Source organism: Panthera leo, chromosome C1 (assembly GCF_018350215.1).
Source record: "Panthera leo isolate Ple1 chromosome C1, P.leo_Ple1_pat1.1, whole genome shotgun sequence".
Classification (NCBI taxonomy): Eukaryota; Metazoa; Chordata; class Mammalia; order Carnivora; family Felidae; genus Panthera; species Panthera leo.
In genome coordinates, this window is record NC_056686.1 from 166,216,531 (window position 1) to 166,238,201 (window position 21,671).

Sequence of the window (21,671 nt, forward strand, 5' to 3'; positions counted from 1 at the left end):
GCAAATTTTAACAGACATAAAGGGAGAAACCGATAGTGATACAATAGTAAAGGACTTTAACGCCCCACTTAGATCAGTGGATAGATGATACAAACAGAATATCAACAAGAAAACAATGGCTTTGAATGACACATTGGACCTAACAAATATATACAGTACATTCCATCCAAAAACAACAGAATACACATTCTTTTCAAATGCACGTGGAACATTTTCCAGGATAGATCACATGTTAGGTAACAAAACAAGTCTCAATAAATTAAGGAATAGGAAGACTGAAATCAAACCAAGCATCTTATCCTACCACAACAGTAGGAAACTAGTAATCAATTACAAGGAAAAAAAAAAAAACAAACTAGAAAAAATACAAACACATGGAAGCTAAACATGCTACTAAACAACCAATGGGTCAATGAAGAAATCAGAGAAAATAAAAAAATACATAAAGACAAAACTGAAAACACAACAGTACAAAATCTTTGGGATATAGCAAAAGCAGTTCTAAGAAGGAAGTTTATAGTGATATAAACCTATCTTAAGAAACATAAAAAATCTCAAATAAACAAACTAATCTTGCACCTAAAGGAATTAGAAAAAAGAACAGGGGCGCCTGGGTGGCTCAGTCAGTTAAGTGTCCAACTGTTGATTTCAGCTTTGGTCACGATCTCACAGTTTGTGGGACTGAGCTCCTTTCACGCTGTCAGCGCCCAGCCTGCTTGGATTCTCTCTCTCCTGGTCTTTCTGACTCTCCTCTGCTCCTGGGTGTGCTAACTCTCTCTCTAAATAAACAAACTTAAAAAAAAAAAAGTTAGAAGGAAAGAAATGATAAAGATGAGAATGGAAACAAATGAAACAGAGACTTAAAAAAAAATTAGAAAAAGTCAATGAAACTAAGAACTGATTCTTTGAAAAGATAAACCAAATTGATAAACCTTCAGCAAGACGCATCAACAAAAAAAGAGAGCTCATAAAATCAGAAATGACAAAGGAGGAGAAATAACAACTGACACCACAGAAAAACAAAGGGTTGTTGAGAATGCTATAAAAAATTGTATGCCGACAAATTAAACCACCTAGATGAAATGGATTAACTTCCAGAAACAATCTTCTAAGACTGAATCAGGAAGGAATAGAAAATGTGAGCAAACCAATTACTAGTAACAAAACTGAACTGGCAATCAAAAAACTCCCAACAAACAAAAGTCCAGGACAAGATGGCTTCACAGATAAATTCTACCAAACATTTAAAAAATAGTTAATAACCTATTCTTATCAAACTATTCCAAAATATAGAAGAGGAAGGAAAACTTCCAAATTCACTATATGAGGTCAATGTTACCCTGCTACTAAAACTAGACAAAGATAATACAGAAAAAGAAAAACACAAGACAATATATTCGATGAAGATGGATGCAAAAATCATCAACAAATTTTAGCAAAGCACATTTAATAACACATTAAAAGGATGATTCATCACAATCAAGTGAAATTTATTCCAGGGATGCAAGAACTGATACTCGCTAATCAATCAATGTGATACACATTAACAAGAGAAAAGATAAAAACCACATAATTATGTCAATAGATGCAGAAAAAGCATCTGACAAAACACAACATCTGTTCATGATAAACACTCTCAACAAAGTGGGTTTAGAGGGAACACACCTCAACATAATAAAGGCCATATGTGAAAAAAACCCACAGCTAACATCATACACAATGGTGAAAAAACTGAAAGTGTTTCCTCTAAGATGAAGAACAAGGATGTCCACTCTCACCACTTTTATTCAACACAGTACTAGAAGCCCTAATTTCAGCAGATAAAAAAAATTTTTTAAAGGCACCCAAATTGGTAAGGAAGAAGTAAAACTGTCATTATCTTAAGATGACATGGTACTATATACAGAAAACCCTAAAGATGCCACCAAAAATCTATTAGAATGAAATCTGTAATATTGTAGGATACAAAAATATACAGAATTCTGTTGCATCTCTAACATTAATAATGGAGCAGAAAGAGAAATTAAGAAAACAATCTCATTTACAACTGCACCAAAAAGAATGAAACACCAGAACAACTTTAACCAAGCAGATGAAAGATCTGTACTTTGAAAACTGTAAGAGACTGATGAAACAAACTGAAGGCAACACAGACAAATGGGAAGATACCATGCTTATGGCTTGGAAGAATTAATATTGTTAAAATGTCCATACTACCCAAAGCAATCTACTGATTCAACACAATCCTTATTAAAATTTTTCACAGAACTAAAACAAATAATCTTAAAGTTTGTATGAAACCACAAAAGACCTTGAATAGCCAAGGCAATCTTGAGAAAGAACAACAAAGCTGGAGGTATCACAATCCCAGATTTCTCACACCAGTAAGAATGGCTAGTATCAAAATGAGAAAAAATAACAAGTGTTGACAAAGATGTGGAGAAGAGAACCCTTATGCTCTTAGGGTAAGAAGATAAATTGGTACAACCAGTATGGAAAACAGTATAGAGGTTCCTCAAAAACTTAAAAATAGAAATACCATACAGTCTTATAATTCGACTACAGGGCACTTACCCAAAGAAAACAAAAACACTAATCTGAAAAGAGATATGGAATCCTATGTTTATTGAAGAATTATTTACAACAGCCAAGATATGAAAACAACTCAAGTGTCCAATGACAGATGAATAAAGAGGATGTGGTGTGTGTGTGTGTGTGTGTGTGTGTGTGTGTGTATACATACAACAAAATATTACTCAGCCATAAAGAACGAAATCTTGCCATTTACAACAACATGGAAGGACCAACAGTTATTATGCTAAGTAAAATAAACAAAGAAGGGACGCTTGGGCAGCTTAGTCGGTTAAGCATCCGACTTCAGCTCAGATCTCAGTTCATGAGTTCAAGCCCCACATCGGGCTCACCGCTATCAGCGCAGAGCCTGCTTCAGATCCCCTCTCTCTCCCTCCCTCCCTTTCTCTCTCTCCCTCTGCCCCTCCCCCCTCCTTCTCTCACAAAAATAAATAAACATTAAAAAAAAAGAATTTTAGGGGCACTTGGGTGGCTCAGTTAAGCGTCCAACTTTGGTTTAGGTCATGATCACACGGTTCATGGGTTTGAGCCCCACATCAGGCTCTGCGCTGACAGTTCAGAGTCTGGAACCTGCTTCGTATTCCGTGTCTCCCTCTCTCTTTGCCCCTCCCCCGCTCATGCTCTGTCTCTCTCGCTCTCAAAAATAAACATACATTAAAAAATAAATTTAAAAAAAGAATTTCAGGGCATCTGGATGGCTCAGTCGGTTGAGCGTCCAACCTCAGCCCAGGTCATGATCTCACAGTTCGTAAGCTTGAGCCCCACATCAGGCTCTCCGCTGTTAGTGCAGAGCCTACTTTGGATCCTCTCTTCCCCTTCTCTCTGCACCTCCCCCACTCACACACACTCTCTCTCTCTCAAAAATAAAACATTAAAAAATAATAATACACAAGCCCCCTTTGCAAAATGAAAATGCCTGGCCCCTTTATAAAAAAAAATCAAAGAAAAATATGATATGATTAACTTATATATAGAAAAACAAAAACAACAACAACAAAACAGACTATTAAATACAGAGAGCAAACTGATGATTGCCAGAAAGGAGGTAAGTGTGGTGGGATGAGCAAAATAGGCGAAGGGGATTAAGAGGTACAAACTTCCAGTTATAAAATAAGTCACAGAAATGAAAACTGCAGCATAAGGAATAGTATTGTAATAACAATGTTTGGTGACCAACTTTATCATAGTGAGCACTGAGCATAGAATTTTCAAATCATGATGTTATAAACCTGAAACCAATATAACATTGTATGTCAATTACAGTTAAGAATTAAAAAAAAATACTGGCAGTTATAAAACTAATTATGGGATTCAAATAATGATTTCAACATTTTAAAAAATTATAGAACTATACACAGCTGTTCTATTTCCCTTCATGTTTTTTAGGTCATTTCTATGACTGTTGCTAAGTGTGGTTCGTTCCTTCAATATGCATATAATGAACACATGAAGTCTTCAAATCACTTTACTGGCATTGTGGATATGGAGATAAATAAAACAGGGTTCTGCATTCAAGGACCTCATAATCTTTTTTTTTTTTTTTTGTCTTTTTGAAGTAAGCTCCACACCCAGCATGGGGCTCAAACTCACGACTCTGAGATCAAGAGTAGCATGCTCTGCCCTTCCACCCAGGGCAGCATGGCGTGGCTCAGTTCGGCACCAGCCTGACTTCCCTTTGGCCCAGTGAAGCCCTGGGAATGCCCAGTGCTGGTGCAGCGGCCCCAGCCCTGGAAGCGCCGGGGAGGGAGCTGGTGGCGGGCCCAGAGAAGCCAGGAGGGGCTGAGCGGCCCATGGTGGGCAAGGAGCCAGGCAGCAGAGCGGCCATATCCATCATGATCAAAGATTTTGAGACGTTTCTCTGTGTAGTTCGGGTGGTGAAGAAATGGCTGACAGTATCAAAACCTTTCTCCAGGACCTTGCCACGAGAATCAAAGGCTCATTCTGGGGAATCTGAACCATCTCAAAGCTAGATGCTTGGACTCAACAAAGAGAGAGGAGCTGTGTTGAAGAAGGGCAAGCAGTGTCGTGGCGCAGAGGAGAGCCCAAAGTATTGAAAGGAAGCAAGAGAGTGAGCCGTGTATCATCAGAATTTTCCAGTGCTGCACTTGGAATGGTGGAGTATTCTGGTTAAGTCTCCTCTTGTTTTATCAAGTGTTTATTCCTGTGCTACATTCAGTAACAGCCCAAGTTACTGGTGATCCATCACTACATGGAGATGTTTGGCTGTGGCTAGAATTCTTCCTTACGTCCATGTTTGTGCTTAGCAATGTTGTCAGTGCCATTTGGTTTAAAGACACAACTGATCTAGCATGATCCTGTATCAGGGAGGGAGCCTCACCCATTCCCTAGTGTCAGCAAAATTATTGCTGACATGCTCTTCAACCTTTTGCTGCAGGCTCCTTTCCTGATCCAGGGGATGATTGTGAGTCCCCTTCCCATCTACCTTGTTGGTCTGCAGGTTAGTCTTCTGCATATGTCCCTCCTCTACTCTCTATACTGCTTTGAGTATCATTGGTTCAGTAAGGAATTGAAATCCACCACTGGCTGTCAAACACAGAAAGGAACTGGCTGTACTACTTTGGATTTGGTTTGCCACTGGCTTTCCTCACAACAGTGCCATCCTCATGTATTATTAGCCTCTTCTCCATTCTCTTTCCTCTGTTCATAATCAGCACCAATGAAGCAAAGAACCCTGGCAAAGCATACCTTCTCAAGTTGTGCTTCTTCTCTTGGTGGTTTTCTTAAGGAACGGACTTTTCCACAAGACAGACTACCTGTAGTCTTCCCTGAGTAGCTCAACCTCTGCTGAGAAATTCCCTTCACTACATCTGTCTCCTGCCAAACTGAAGACCCCTGCAGGCCACTGAGTCACCTGCCATCCAGAGGAGGGAGACGGGTGGGACTGGAAGGAGGCTGTAGGAGCTCTTTTCCTTATCAACTCCTCCACCAGGGAAGGCAGGTCCCGTTCTGCCAAGGACCCTCTGCATGTTCCCTTCTCTCTGAGGAACTGGGATTTCTGTCTCTAGTGTGTATAAGGCAGAATCTTCCTGACACCAGTATATGGATTTTTAACACCAGTGAGTCTGAATGGACCACAGGTTTTTCTGCAGCTCTTCTCTAGCACTTGCCAGCCCCTGTGCCTGGACTGATTTGAATACTTTCTTTCTCCCTATGCCATTTACCCTCCCAACTCCCCTGCCTGCCTCCCACCACCCTCGGATGAATGGATTTTGTAATTCTAGCTGTTGTATTTTGTGGGACTGTTACTTTCGGTCGTTTTTCTGTGAAGCACATATATTGGATGTGAGAAGTAAAGAAGCATCTCATTTGCTCCTGGTCACTTGCTTTATAGCCATCTCGGTCTTATTTCTTGTAACTCATGTCAGATCTTGGTCTCTCTTGCTCCACTGAAAAAAACAAGCCTGAAGAGATAGGACAGGAAAAAGACCTCACCGTCAGATCTGGTGGGCTTTGAGGAGTGATTTTTTCTTGCCCTTGAAGGGGAAAAAGCTTTTTTTATCCAGTGGTACATTTAAAGTTCCCCAGTGGTAGGGATGTACCAGTTTTGGACAAGTGCCACTACAACACCGAATACTCAGAGAACCTACACTTTTTTTTTTTTTTTTTTTTTTTTTTTTTAACTCCGGAGGTCTGAAGTGTACTGCTGGCCACTGCCGGGTCTGTCTGGCATTTCAAAGGAATACTGGATGCTACAAATAGGAACTGAAGGTATAAACTTATGAAACCCATTAAGCCTATGATTGGGTGTTTTCCTGTCATTTTAAAGAGACTAAATATGGAGGAGGGAGCAGATGTCAAAACAATTGTCCAATTTTAAAATGTCACAATGAAACGTGAGCTGGTCCCACCCGCCCCCCGAAAAAAAAACACTCGGATGCTCTACCAACTGAGCCAGCCAGGTTCCCCAAAGACCTCACAATCTAAAAACAGACTGTAATTTGACTATACTGTAACACCAGCAGAAGTGAATAGGAAAAACTTTCTAAAGGGTCTCCTTAGAAAATTAATAATGAGAAAACAAGGTTAAGAAATGTGTTTTGCCATTTGTCATGTGATTTTAAAAAGCATGTAGTCTAGGGGTGCCTGGGTGGCTCAGTCGGTTAAGCGTCCGACTTCAGCTCAGGTCACGATCTCACAGTTTGTGAGTTCGAGCCCTGAGTCGAGCTCTGTGCTGACAGCTCGGAGCCTAGAGCCTGCTTCAAATTCTGTGTCTCCCTCTCTCTACCCCTCCCTCCTGCAAAATAAACATTAAAAAAAAAAAAAGCAGGCAGTCTCATTATCTTATAATCACATTTCACGTAATAGTATTGAAACAAATTTCATTCTCTGTACTGAATGTGAATATGCTTCTGATCTTAAATTTTGAATTATGTAATAAAATGAGATTGACAAACTATTTGTGAGATTTTTGGTTAGTGCTAGTCTCAGTATTTACTTCTTTAATGAAAACATTTGTAGATTAATTTCTATTTCTTGTCTTTAATTCCATAAAGGAATCTCTTAATTATAGACTCACATAAGTTTCTGATCATGCTGTTTATGTCTAAAATATACAGCAATAGCTAAGAAAACAAAAGATAAACTTGATTTACCTCTCCTAAAATTCAACACTCAGGCTGGCCCAAACCTTTATTATTCTGTACTAAAACCTATGATTGACCTTTTACAGAAAATGGGGCAGTAATGGTTAGGTTTGAACTCCACGTAGAACTGACATGAGTTACTTGGACATAAACTTAGTATTTGATTTACACCCTCTAATTGAGGATCTGAAACAAAAACAGGCTTAGGGGAAATCCATGTGAAAAAGAATCAGGAAATGCTTCCATTCTCAGTTGTGCTGGGTTACCTGTTTAAAACAGGAACATATCCAAAAAGAATGAAATCTTGCCATTTACAACTATGTGGATGGAACTAGAGGGTATTATGCTAAGTGAAATTAGTCAGAGAAAGACAAATATAGGACTTCACTCATATGAGGAATTTAAGATACAAAACAGATGAACGTAAGGGAAGGGAAGCAAAATAATATAAAAACAAGGAGGGGGACAAGACATAAGAAACTCTTAAATACAGAGAACAAACTGAAGGTTGCTGGAGGGGTTTTGGGTGGGGAGATGGGCTAAATAGGCAAGAGGCATTAAGAAGGACACTTGTTGGGATAAGCACTGGGTGTTATATAAAGGGGATGAATCACTGGATTCTACTCCTGAAATCATTATTGCACTATATGCCAACTTGGATGTAAATTTTATAAAATAAATAAAAATAAAAATAAACGAATTCTCAAGATAACGATTCAGATTTCTGGTTAATAACAGGCAGGTATATGGAATACTAAATGGAATAAATGAAAAAAAAAGCAAAATTAAATAAATATATAAAATAGGTATATATCATATGGTGTCTCTAGTCATTAAACATAAGCATGAAGTACAGATAAAAAACTGAATAGTTTCTTTTCATTTTTACATAAGTTTTTAAAATCTATTAATATATTCAAAATGTTAATGTGTTCATTGCAAAAGGGAGACCACTTTGGGGCATGTCCTGTGAGGATGAGGCCACACAAGCACACTGCTGGAGCTGTCCTCAGACAGTCACAGCTTAGGAGGGGCCAAACTTTAACAGCAGAAAACTGGGAGACACAGCAGGTCACACAAAAAAATTAAGACATACTACTAAAAAGGACAACTTTCTAGATACATGCTGAGCACATTCTGATAGGGTAAACTTAAAAATAGTTCTGGGATGGGGGCGCCTGGGTGGCTCAGTAGGTTAAGTGGCCGACTCCGGCTCAGGTCATGATCTCACGGTCTGTGAGTCTGAGCCCCACATTGGGCTCTTTGGTGACGGCTCGGACCCTGGAGCCTGCCTCCAATTCTATGTCTCCCTGTCTCTCCCTCCCCCACTCACACTCTGTCTCTCTCAAAAATAAACAGACATTAAAAAATTAAAAAAAGAAAAAGTTCTGGGATGGAAAGAGGGATGGGTAAATGAATAGACATGTGATCAAGTTCAATATTGGTTGGAGACTTCTAAGTGATGGGCATAATGGTATTTACAATTCTTTAAACTTTCTTGTACATTTGAAATATTTCATACTAAAATGTTGGGGGGATTATAATTTAAAAGCAGTTTTGGGGCGCCTGGGTGGCTCAGTCAGTTAAGCGTCCGACTTCAGCCCAGGTCATGATCTCACGGTTCGTGAGTTCAAGCCCTGTGTCGGGCTCTGTGCTGACAGCTCGGAGCCTGGAGCCTGTTTCGGATTCTGTGTCTCCCTCTCTCTCTGCCCCTCCCCAGCTCGTGCTCGCACTCTGTCTCTGTCAAAAATAAATAAACGTAAAAAAAATTTTTTTTTAATCAATAAATAAATAAATAAAAGCAGTTTTGAGGGGCACCTGGGTGACTCAGTCAGTTAAGCATCTGCCTTTGGCTCAGATCATGATCTCATGGTTCATGAGTTCAAACTCCACATCAGGCTCCATGCTGACAGCGTGGAGCCTGCTTTGGTTTCTCTCTCGCGCGCTCTCTCTCTCTCTCTCTCTCTCTCCCCGCCCCCTCTCTCCTGCACTTCCCCCACTCGGGTGCACACAATCTCTTGCTCTCTCAAAATAAATTTTTAAAAAACATTTTAAAAAATAAATAAAATAAAAGCAGTTTTGAATGGCAGACATTCTGAAGGAGAAAAGTCAGTTTTCAAGACTGCACCCAACAAACTGATCTCCAGATTTGCAATGAAGAGCTCAAAAACACTCTAGTTCTCTAAGGAAATGTCAAGTACTGATACAGAGCTGCCAACTCTGTTTTTAAACACCCAAATTATAGAAGACTGTTCCAAGAACACCGAAATTTAACAATTCAGTTTTCACAAATACTTGAGAAGGCCAAAACTTAGCAAAACAATTTTCAAAAATAAAGTATCCAAGTATTTATTTTGCCTTGCTAGAGTAAGTTCTTTCATTTTGCTTCAATTCATAACTTCTCTATTAGCCAGCAGGTATTTGTGGATATGCAGAAACTGATTCATAATTCACAGAGGACTATTATGTATATATTTATGTAAGAAAAAGAGAGAGAGAGAGATTTTAAAAGTGTAGGCTACTTTTGTTCTCCATTGTACTTGCTGCTTGCACATCCAGAGTGAATAGACAGAGGATGTGAGTCAAACTGCTGGTGCCTTAGCCGGCCTCATCTACCCAGTGCCTCTTACAATAGGGGCATTCTACTGGGCTGAGCATGATTCTAGCATACATAAGCAAGCATTTTCTTATCATAAACTTAATCACTAGCCAAATGTGTCTTCTGGAACTCAGCCTCAGTGACATGTTCCTCAAGTGTCACTGGAGGAAAATCTGCATGTTCATGGAAAAATAGTTTGTATGTCTCTAATTCTAATCCTTCCTTGGGCATTATTCAAGGATAATTTTGACGATCAGTAATTTGTCATTACAATCCAACTTCAGAACCTCACCTCACATAAAATACAACTACACTGTACTTTATTCATGTGAAATATGAAGAGCTCTGGATCGGTGTCAGCAAAGGTAGATTCTAGTCTCAGCTCTACTACTAACTAGCTGTGTGATCCTGGGCAAGTACCTATAACCTGAGTTTCAATTTCCTCACCTATATAACAAGGCAATTGGTTCAGATGGTCTCTAAGTTCCCTGACCACATATCTATGAATCATGGATACTTTTTCCAAATTTGTTAGCAGTATGTCTAGCTAGTGTTATTTACCTAGAAGTAATATGTTGTCTAATGGTGAATAACACAAATAGCTATCAGCAGCTCAGAGGACTAGGAAGGTTATCCAATACTAACACGCTGTGAAGTTTGAGAATTTTCCTTTCCAGAAAGTAAAAAAAATGAAAATTTTCACTTGAAGACCTCTATTTCCCCAAAACGGAAAAAATAATCAGCAAGAGAATCATTAAATTATAGACCATTATTGGAAGGAGGTGTAAATAAAGTCAGTTGTTCTAAAATATAGTTTTAACCATGATCTCTAGAAGATGGTTTAAAATGAAATAACCTATTACATAATAGGTTGCAAAATACAGAACCAGAATACAAAGAACTGTTTGCTCTGACTAAAATATTTAAAATTCACTATCTGGACGTTAAAAAGCATTAGATAAAGATAGTTTTGTTCCCTTTGCCACCTCTATATTTAACAAACAAACAAAAAAATCTGCTCTCATTCTCATTATTTATAGCAATGGTTTACAAATCTGACTGTGCATTAGAATTATCTGGGAAGTTTAAAGGATTTTTTAAAAACGTCTGATGAGCAGACCTCACAAGTACAATTTGATCGGAATCTCTGGAGAGCATTAGAATCTCCCAGGCATTAGAATTTGGAAAAAAAAAAAAAAAATCTCCAGGTGAGTCTAACATGCAATCAGACTTCAACCCTCAAATATCACATATGGGAGAGGAAGTTGGGGAGGGAGCTTGTTTTTATTGTTGAAGTGATGGGTCAGCTGAAGCAAAAAGGAAAGTTTGTTTTGTCTTCATCCAAGAAATATAGGAATTAAAAATCCAAGGACCTTCAAAGTAAAACAAACATTTTTGGCATTTTTAAAAATAAAAATGTTTTTAAACTCCTAATAGCCTTCCTCAGTATATTAAAACCTACCAATTTATATCTGTAGATATATAGATAGATTATATATACATAGATTTAGATCTATATCTATGGAGTAAAATAGATGTTTAAATAAAAAATACTTTCTACCAAATTCTGTTTTCTCAAGTTGCATGGTATACAGATGCTCAATCTGTGTATTCCTTAAAAGCTGCAGTACAGGGGCGCCTGGGTGGCGCAGTCGGTTGAGCGTCCGACTGCAGCCAGGTCACGATCTCACGGTCCGTGAGTTCGAGCCCCGCGTCGGGCTCTGGGCTGATGGCTCAGAGCCTGGAGCCTGTTTCCAATTCTGTGTCTCCCTCTTTCTCTGTCCCTCCCCCGTTCATGCTCTGTCTCTCTCTGTCCCAAAAATAAATAAACGTTGAAAAAAAAAAAAAAAAATTAAAAAAAAAAAAAAAAAAAAAAAGCTGCAGTACATACATTTTGGAAATCTGTATCACATTATTCAGTGTATTAAGAGCATACAATAATTGTTTTATATGGTGTTGTATCAGAAATGATTAATTCTAGTGTTTTTAATTACAATGTCACTAATAAAAGCGGGTAAGATAGCAATGCGTACCTTAGTAACAGGAATCATTAGTAAATGAATGACAACATATCAAAATTTAAGGAAAGACACCTTTAGAGTCACCTTGGAATGCTGAGTAGGTAGTCTAAGGTAACACTCAGCTCATCCATATTTGTCTGTTCCAAGCATAATGGAATTGTCAGAATGAGGCCACTTCGTCGGTCCTTTCCTCCTATTAAAAGAAAAAGATACAAATATAACATGTAATAGATATTAAAGCACTAAATAAGTGTTTGAACCCAATGTTACTAAAACAAAGAGTGTTTATGATAGAAGTAAAAATACTATCTAATAGTTGTTTATCTTATATATTGTAAATGTTTATAGTAGTATAGCAAAATTATACAAATTTGAGAAAAAAGAAAAAAAAATTCACCCATGAAATCTTCAGTTAAACATAGCAATTATCATTTTGTTCAATTTTCTTCCAGTCTGTTTCTTGATATAATCAATTCATCGAGCACCTATTGCATGTCTAGCACTATAAGCATTATGAGGAAAATAAATTTCCAATCAACCTAGGAAGAAAAGTTTTATGTCATAAGAAATAAGAGTATAAAATACAAATTCATTGGGTAGGCTGTGTATAAAATACATAAAGTATTACAAAAAATGACTCAGAAAATGGAGAAAATGATAACAGCTGTTATAAAGGTGCAAAACTTTATAGAAAAGACTTAAGAAGAATGGGTAGAATTTATTAGCTAAGCTAAAAGAGTATTAGAGTAATCTGTGACAAAGAATGGTCTGAGTTAACTCACAGAGGTCAGACAGGCATTCTGCGTTCACAAGGAGAAAAGTCCCGCCCAGCTGAGAAGAGCACATGGGACCTGGATACAGAAGCATGAAAGCCAGGCAGCGGAACACACTCCCACTTCGTGTACATGCAAGTCCTCTTCAATTTTCCATCAACATTAAAATCTAGCTAATACTGGGGCTCCTGGGTGGCTCAGTCGGTTAAGCGTCCAACTTTGGCTCAGGTCATGATATCACGGTTCGTGGGTTCGAGCCCCACGTTGTGCTCTGTGCTGACAGCTCAGAGCATGGAGCCTGCTTCGGATTTTGTTTTTTCCCTCTCTCTCTGCCCCTCCCCTGCTCATGCTCACTCACTTGCTCTCTCACAAAAATAAATAAAACACTAAAAAGGTTTTTTAAAAATCTAAATAATACACACAGCTTCTTTAAAAAGTTCCCCATGTGACTTCCACACTGAAGTCCGTTCTCTGACCCCAATGACATTTATGACAATTTCAGAAGCTTAAAAACCAGCAAATACTAAAGGTAAAAACATCATATGATCACTAGAAATCTATCAATAAAAACTGAAAGCTGTGAAGTGAAAAAAACAACGCCTGTGAGTGCCATGAGGGCAATTCATGACGTACCTACCATAAATGACCTTCTTTTATTAGGTTACCCATATAAATTAACAATACTCAACCAGTTTGTTTAACCTGAATAAATGTAATTTCAAATGGTTCAACTTAATAGATAATCAATAGTGACTTCAACTACTCATGGTTTTGTTCAGGTTTTACTTTTTAAAAACCCATACCCATGAGTATCAAAATGTCTCCCCCAAATGATTTTGGTTTAAAAAGTTTTTCTCTATTATTAAAAACATTTGAAAATTATTGGTTGAAATAATTAACAATCAATAGAGGAAGTCTAGAGGGAAGGCCTAAGGGAAATTTTCATTTGCTCCTCAAAAATCGCTAAGCTTTATCATTGCATTAAGCCAAATGTGCAAAAAGGTTCATATTTGAACCACAGCATTCTGACCCACTATGGAAATGTCTTCAGAGGACAGGTCTAACACTCAGGACCACACTTAACCTCACACCCTCAAGTTTTCGCTAAGGGACAATAAAATAATCACTAGAGTAAACAAAAAGAGAGAAGCAAAGACGAAAAAGACTTTCAAGGCAGATATGGCCAACCAAGTCATATGCTGCATAGAGTCGAGTGTCATAAAAATGCAAAAATGCCACTAATAAAAATTATGAAAGAATAATAATATCCATTTTTGGCAACAGTGTAGGCAAATAGGCATTTTCATACACGGTTACAAGAAACAGAAATTCAAACAATATTCTTAGAGTGTAATCTGACAAAACTTAACACAAATTTAAATACCAATTCTCCTTAATACTTCCACTTACGGGAATTGATACTGCTGAACTTGTACAAAGTACACAATGAATAAGAATGTTTCCTGTAATACCATTAATATCAGACAAGAATGGTGAAAATATAAGTGTCAACTGGTAAGTTTTTTAAAAAAAGGAAATACAACAATACTAGTGAAATTCAAGAACTTATTTTACCCTTTATAACATACACTAGAAAAACATGCCAATTTACAGAGGGATACAATACACTTTTTAAAAAGGACATTAGGACATTTATAGCCTAAAGATCAAGACAATTCTGATAGGATCTAAAGTGAAAAAGAAAAAGCACGATGATAAAAAAAAACAAAAAAAAACAAAAACTCAAGTAACCCTTAACAGGCAGGCCACAGCGCCTATTCCCAACCGCATGCAAATTTACTCAATGATCCGTAATTCCAGAAAATCACTATACTCAGCGTACCACCCTACTGCTCTCATACTAATACGGTACCTTGCAGTTTCTCTTTGATTCTTAGCGGATACACGCTTCTGGGTTAATAACTAGAGATAAATGCAAGCCTGTACAACCAAGTTCAAACAGTGCAAAGTGAAAGCGATGCAGCTGATACTTCCTAACTCCTCCAAGTGCACTGAAACGATCTCATGGAAGATGGAAGACAAAAGCTAGGATACAGGATATCATACCAACTAATTCTATATTTCAAAAACAATTACTTCAGTGCTGGCTAGTCAATTATTCTTGGCCAGTATTATTTTTATATAAAAAGTGAGATATCATGACATCTACCTTGTAGAGGTCATTTTAATCAATTACAGAATAAACACTGGCCTGCCAAGTACCAACAGTGACAGAGGTGGCTCGCACAGTTATCCATTCTGATTAAAAGAGGTCTCAAAATATCTCTGAGACAAAACCTTCACAGAAAAATGCAATTCTGTCAAACTTGTCAAAGAAAAAAAGTTTAAACAAATTTATACATCAAACACTTCCAATTTTAAGAAGAAAACATACCTGAAAGGAAGGCAAGCTTTTTCTTCAGAATAGGTAATATTACTGAGGCCTCCATTTTACTCCAGTAAACTTCCTCAATTCTGAAAACAAAGAAAGTTAAAGGTCAACTGCAAGATCATAACTATTCTATGAAATACATACTTATGATGGCTTATCCCAGGGTGTCTCAATTTCAGCATTACTGATATTTTGAGTCAGATTATTCCTTCTTTTTTGTAAGAAATGTCCTGTACATTGTATTTGGCAGCATCCCTGGCCTCTTCCCATTAGAATACCAATAGTATCCTCCCTTCTAAGCTCGAACAACCAAAATGTCTCCAGACATTGCCAAATATACTCTGGTAGGTAAAATCACAGCCATTTGAGAATCACTGGCTTAACTGTTTTTTTCTTTTTTGTTTTTTTTAAGTAGGTTCCACACCCAACGTGAGGCTAGAACTCAGGACCCTCAGATCAAGAGGCACATGCTCTACCAACTGAGCCAGCCAGGCACCCCACTATCTTAACTGTTTTTCAGAGCAGTACTCTTGGGCTACAACAGTGTCTAGCACATAGCAGTAACTGTATAAATTACCGTCGAATAGAGGAATGAACTACTCAATCTTTTCTCTATTGCTCTTATTATACGACTTCCAAATATCTGACTTCAGTTCCACTACTAAATGTCTGTGTCTGATTTCTCACATTTTTGCTTCTTCATATCACACTGTAACACACCTTATGGTCATGTTTACCTCAAGACACTTCCTAATACACTGTTTCAATTTTTGCCCCCACTGTTAACTGTCTCCATCTCTCCACATTCTGAATTGTTTTAATTCTCCAGGAAAAAATCTGCTTAACCCAGTTGATTTTTCCTACTGAGGAATTGGTTTGGTTCCTACCACATTTACTGTTCTTGGTTTAATTTTCTAGTGTCCATTTGGCCACAGTCAGGGGTTATGGCTAAACACAAAATGGGACTATCCATACAGCAAGGCCTAAGGACAAGACAGCTTCCCTTAAAAGGGAGCTTTAACATGGCAGACACCTGGAGGCTTAGCCAACCCAGTATATTGTTAAAACAGGATTCTGAGGTGAGGACCTTTAAAACAAAACAAGAAAATTAAAGGTTCAATTATATTATCCACCTATACTTAATTGCATGTCTAAGAGAGTATTCTCCATCACATTTTATCCTTCCTGCCCCACCCCTCCTCACACCCACCATCACAATACTGTGGCAGTTACTTACAATACCCCATGAATTTGCATGTTATTTAGTTAAGCCATACTCTTTTTTGTAATAGCCTCCTCTTTCTTTTTAAATTGAGATAACTGACATATAGCATTGTAGTAGTTTAGGTGTACAACATGATTCAGTATTCATATTTATTGCAAAGTGATCAACACAGTCTAGTTAACATCTGTCACCATACAATTGCAAAAATTTTTTTTTCTTGTCAGGAGAATCTTTTTAAGGCCTACTCTCCTGGCAATTTTCAAATATGCAATACAGTATTATAAACTATAGTCACCACAAAGCATACTTTGTGACTCCACATGAAAGTGTATTACTTATTCGGCAAATAACTGCAATAAACTTATCCCATTTCAGGTACTGTGCTATCAGCTAGAGCTAAAAACTCAAGTCACAGCCCTGCCGTGGGGGAAAAAATGCAGTCTTTAAGAAAAAAAAACCTCAGATATTAACAAAAAAGAAAAAATGTAGCCTTAAAATTTGTCAAATAATGACTAAGCAAGATTAAAAAAGTGTATTATTTTACAGCTTTTGTGCATACAACTAAAACAGTATCACCATTATTTGTACCTCTCTTCACGGAAAAAATGCTGTCAAACTATAAATATTCTTTACAAGTTATATTACTGAATATTTGTTTATAACCCGTTCATTTTTGTTCAGCATCAGCCCCGGCTGAATACAATTGGTAGGAAAAATGATGGAAAAACTCACACTATGCATTTCAAATCTGAAACTGGTAGTACTTTATGTTTCCAGATCAGTATCTTGACCTGATCAATCAGTTCGCCAGCCCTACAAAAACCAGACAGCTCAGATTCACATCTATGGTCCCTTCTCTTGTGACCATTGTTTCAGAGACCAGATTTGAAAGCTCAATGATGTCGGGGTTCAGAATGAGTTGCCCCAAGATATGCCCCTTGCACAATTATGTTGAGCTAAAACAGAAGACACAGGAAAAAACTCTGACCTTCCCCCAGCTGCCTAAAATAACTTCGATAAAGGGCCTGCTCCAGGAAGAGAGCTATCACTATTGATAACCACATTCTAATATTAAGTCAAGGCAATAGACAGGGAGGAACTTAAACTTTATTTTTTAATATTTTATTTTTAAGTAATCTCTACACCTAACATGGGGCTTAAACTCACAACCCCAAAATCAAGAGTTGCATGCTCCATCAAGTGAGCCAGCCAGGTACCTGAAGTTTAATCTTTGATCAAATTTTCATATATAGGGATGCCTGGGAGACTCAGTCGATTAAGCATCCAACTTCGGCTCAGGTCATGATCTCGCGGTCTGTGAGTTCGAGCCCTGCATTGGGCTCTGTGCTAACAGCTCAGGGCCTGGAGCCTGCTTTGGATTCTGTGTCTCCCTCTCTCTCTGTGCCTCCCCCGCTCACACTCTTTCTCAAAAGCAAATTAAAAAATTTTTGACATATGTGTGTATAATATACATGTATATATATATACAATATATTTATAGTTTATATGTATAACGTATACATGTGTATGTATATATGATATATATGTATATATCATATATACATACGTGCTACTATCTTGATTCATGCTAAGGCAACTTTTGCCTACCATTGCTTCTGCAATCATCAGTGCAAATGGCAAGTGATGTAAGAACTGTTATAAAAACAGTTTTGATCTCAGAGAGTTGTGCAAGCTGGAAGTAAGAGACCTGCTGCTCTAGGACGTCAATGGGATGCTCCCACAAAGGAATTTCAGCCCTGAAGGGGTAATACCAATACAAGTACAACTCAGTCATAGAAACAGAACTGGCTTCCTAATCAGACTTTTCTTTTGGCACGGATGCACAACCACCTGCCTTTGACTCCTTACTATTTTGAGCCTACTTTACCATCCTTATCAATTCTGTGAGCTGTATAATATCCTTCCAATAAATCCCCTTTCTACTTAAGTTAGCTAGAGTAGCCTTCTCAACTAGTCAATGGAGAAACTCGATTGATACAGGAAGCAAAACTCCAATTTAGAGTTGTAGATGGTGTCTGCTTTTTTAAATCTGTTACCATTTATTCTGAATGAAAATGTCCGTCAATACTAAGGTTTTCAGCCTTGCTACAATAAAACCCAATTAACCAGTACCCATGAGAAAACATCTGGAATTCCTAGGATCCCACAAGGCCTAAGAAATGACAGCTGCCGCTGACCCTTAAAGTAGCATCTGCGTTATCCAAGGTTTACAGGCCAAGTTATTGATTTTTACACTGAGAAGTACCAAATTTTTCACCATTGTATTCTCCATATAAAGTGAAAAAGGAAGATGGTCTCAGTTCCCAGTCTAGATGTACCTTCACACACTATGATATCCAGAAGCAATCTTATTTTTTGTCACTGTCTCCTGAGATGAATGCTTTATTCAAACTTTCCATTACTTTACTGAACCACCACAGCATGACGAAACACTAAATTGTTTTTTTTCTTTTTTTTAAGAATATGTTGAAACTGATGAAGTAGCTTAAAGTAATGAGAAATACAGTTTTGGGGTATGTAGGTCAATTCAAATGACCTGGTGGATAAAATGCGAAGCAGTCAAGAAATGAAAGCTGTGATGTTTACCCTTCTAGAGTCTCCTTTCCATCAATCTTTCACTGCTGTCACAAGAGAAGAGTAATGAAAAATGATTACTGTACTACTAGCTCCAATTAAAAATAGTTTTTCAAAAGTTATTTTAAAAATGTTTTTAATGTTTATTTATTTTTGAGAGAGAGAGAGCGAGCGAGCTGGGGAGGGGCAGAGAGGGATACAGATTCTGAAACAGGCTCCATGCTCTGAGCTGTCAGGCTTGAACCCATGAACCATGAGATCATGTCCTGAGCCAAAATTGGACGCTTAACTAACTTAGCCACCCAGAAGCCCCTCAAAAGTTATTTTAGATTTTGCTAGTCATTAGCACAGACATAAATAACAAAAAACAAATTTGCCTATCTCTGGTCATCTTATATATCTCACAGATAGTTAAAACAGTGAACAAAACACAAAAAAATCAAGGAAAATCTTGCAAAATACAACCATCCAATACCATCACCACAATAAAATGTAAAATGACACAAAGTCATGGCTGTTCTCTAATCGTATAGTTATAGATCAGTATTTTTCATAAGATGCTTATTCAACCAAAATATATCTGAGTGGATTATATTCTCAAACAAGGAATGAAACCAATGATGAATATTTACCTGACCTTAATTAATTAATAAAGCAAGGGAAAAAACGTTCTTAAAAACTTGCTAAATGAAGTTAAGAAATGGAAGAATTAAACAATTCAAAACATGCTTAATGAAAATGTCATATATCGCATACGGTCATTTAAAATGACCTATTTTGGGGGCGCCTAGGTGGCTCAGTCAGTTAAGCGTCGACTTCAGCTCAGGTTGTGATCTCGCAGTTCGTGGGTTCGAGCCCATGTTGGGCTCTGTGCTCTGAGCACAGAGCCTGCTTCGGATCCTCTATCTCCCTCTCTGCCCCTCACACGCTCTCTCTCAAAAATAAATAAACATTAAAATAAAATAAAATGACCTATTTTGTTACAATTTATTAAATATGAAAGAAGCAGAAAGTCAGAGTTTATAGCAAATAAGGTGCCTTAGAGACAAGTGAATATGAAGAAAATATTCAACCATGACTGCAAGTTACCTTTAATCAAAAGTAAAAAACAAGGAAGTAAATTATCATCATTCCTAGATGCAAAATAAATTCTATCTAAAACAGAGAGAGCCCTTTATGGTTACAGACTATGAATTCTGAGAACTAGATATGTAAAGGAAATGAAGTTTCAACTGATATCTGTAAACATCTTCTACTTTGGGTATCTCTCTCAAAATCTTGGAGCATTAAAAGAGGAAAATTGGGGCAGCCAAATAAATTGCCATCTTGCCCCCCACAGAGCAGAGACCAAGTCTGAGAGATTTATCTTTGTATTCATTCATTCATTCATTCCTCATTTAACAAAATGGTAGTAAGCACCTAACAGATCAAGACAATGCTAGATGCTAGACAGACCTGGCATTCAACAAGTATCTAATAAATGAATGTATAAATAACGAAACAAACACTAAAGTAAAGCACCCTAGGAATCCTATCATTATCACAAGTACCTGGATGTCAACACCTTGTGGTGTTGCAAACATAGGATCACATGTACATGCTCTTCCTTCAAAGCAGCTTTTCCCAATTTCTTTCTACTGGGACAGTCTCACACAGATCCAGCAGGTATATAAATTATTGGGATGCTGGAGAAAGGCAGGTCTGTGATGGTGCTTAGATGCACATCAATGGTGCTACCAAAGGGCAGCCAGTAGAGGGCAGCAGAGGATGTGCTGAGTATCAGGAAAAGAGAATTGCAAGCCTTTTAATCAAGACTGGGCAAATTACACTTCATAAGAGATTGTAATTGATGACATGAGTGGGTGCACTGGAACTCCTCTCTCAATAAGTATAAATCAACCAGTTTATTTGGAAAATTTAGTTAGATTCTTCGAAGAGCTTTAACAACCAGTGAAAACCCATTAGGATAGCCTAAGGCTAACTAAATCATCTCTAATAAGTCTACATCATGTAGACACATAATGGCAATGAACAAAATCAGAATGCAAGCTCCTTAGCCTGCAGTTCCAGAAGAAATACTACAGCTGTCCTTAAACTCAGATCAGAATACCTCTGTTGTTACGAAATAAAAGCAATTGTGGAGATGGAAACAAGAAAGCACACATATAGATCCTCACTATCTAACTGGGTTCACCATATGTGTGTGTGTGTGTGTGTGTGTGTGTGTGTGTGTGTGTGTGTGTGTGTGTATAATATATATATATATATATATATACATATATATATATATATATATATAAAATGCAGAAATAAACATTACTCAACTTTACAATGATACATCAAAAGCAGATCACAAGCTGAAAATGTATGTAATTTTTCATTATGGCAGATGCCAGTGTATGATTATTAACTGGTTTTACAACAATATTGACAGTTCTAAATGGAAGAACAACAATCTTTTTGGATACAGTTTAAATAAAAATGATAAAATAATGGTTAGTTTTGACCAAAATACACATTTAGACAAAATTGCAATTCCTCTAAATAAAATTGAAAGCTAAAGTATGGCCATATAACACCACTTTTACAGATGCATCAGGACCTAGTTTATTCAAGGAATAATGGAGGGAGAAAGGAAGAAAGGTTAGAAAGAGAAATATTTGAAGTTTGCTATGAAAATATCAATAATCTATCTGGAAAGAAAAAAAAAATTTTTAATTATTTTTTTTAACGTTTATTTATTTTTGAGACAGAGAGAGACAGAGCATGAACGGGGGAGGGTCAGAGAGAGGGAGACACAGAGTCTGAAACAGGCTCCAGGCTCTGAGCTGTCAGCACAGAGCCCGACGCGGGGCTCGAACTCACGGACC

At 37.5% G+C, this 21,671-nt stretch overlaps 1 protein-coding gene and 1 pseudogene across 7 annotated transcripts in view; one reads left to right on the forward strand and one right to left on the reverse strand.

Annotated features, from left to right (window-relative positions):
* SESTD1 (SEC14 and spectrin domain containing 1) overlaps positions 1 to 21,671 on the reverse strand; it is a 152,730-nt gene that overhangs the window by 91,274 nt on the left and 39,785 nt on the right. For all 7 annotated transcript variants that reach the window (XM_042949274.1, XM_042949273.1, XM_042949275.1 and 4 more), the window contains 2 exons: positions 14,985 to 15,064; positions 11,901 to 12,009 (listed from right to left, as the gene is read on the reverse strand). In XM_042949274.1, coding sequence (XP_042805208.1) covers positions 11,901 to 12,009; positions 14,985 to 15,064 — 189 coding nt within the window. The remainder of the gene's footprint in view (positions 1 to 11,900; positions 12,010 to 14,984; positions 15,065 to 21,671) is intronic.
* On the forward strand, positions 4,147 to 6,211 carry LOC122226310 (annotated as a pseudogene).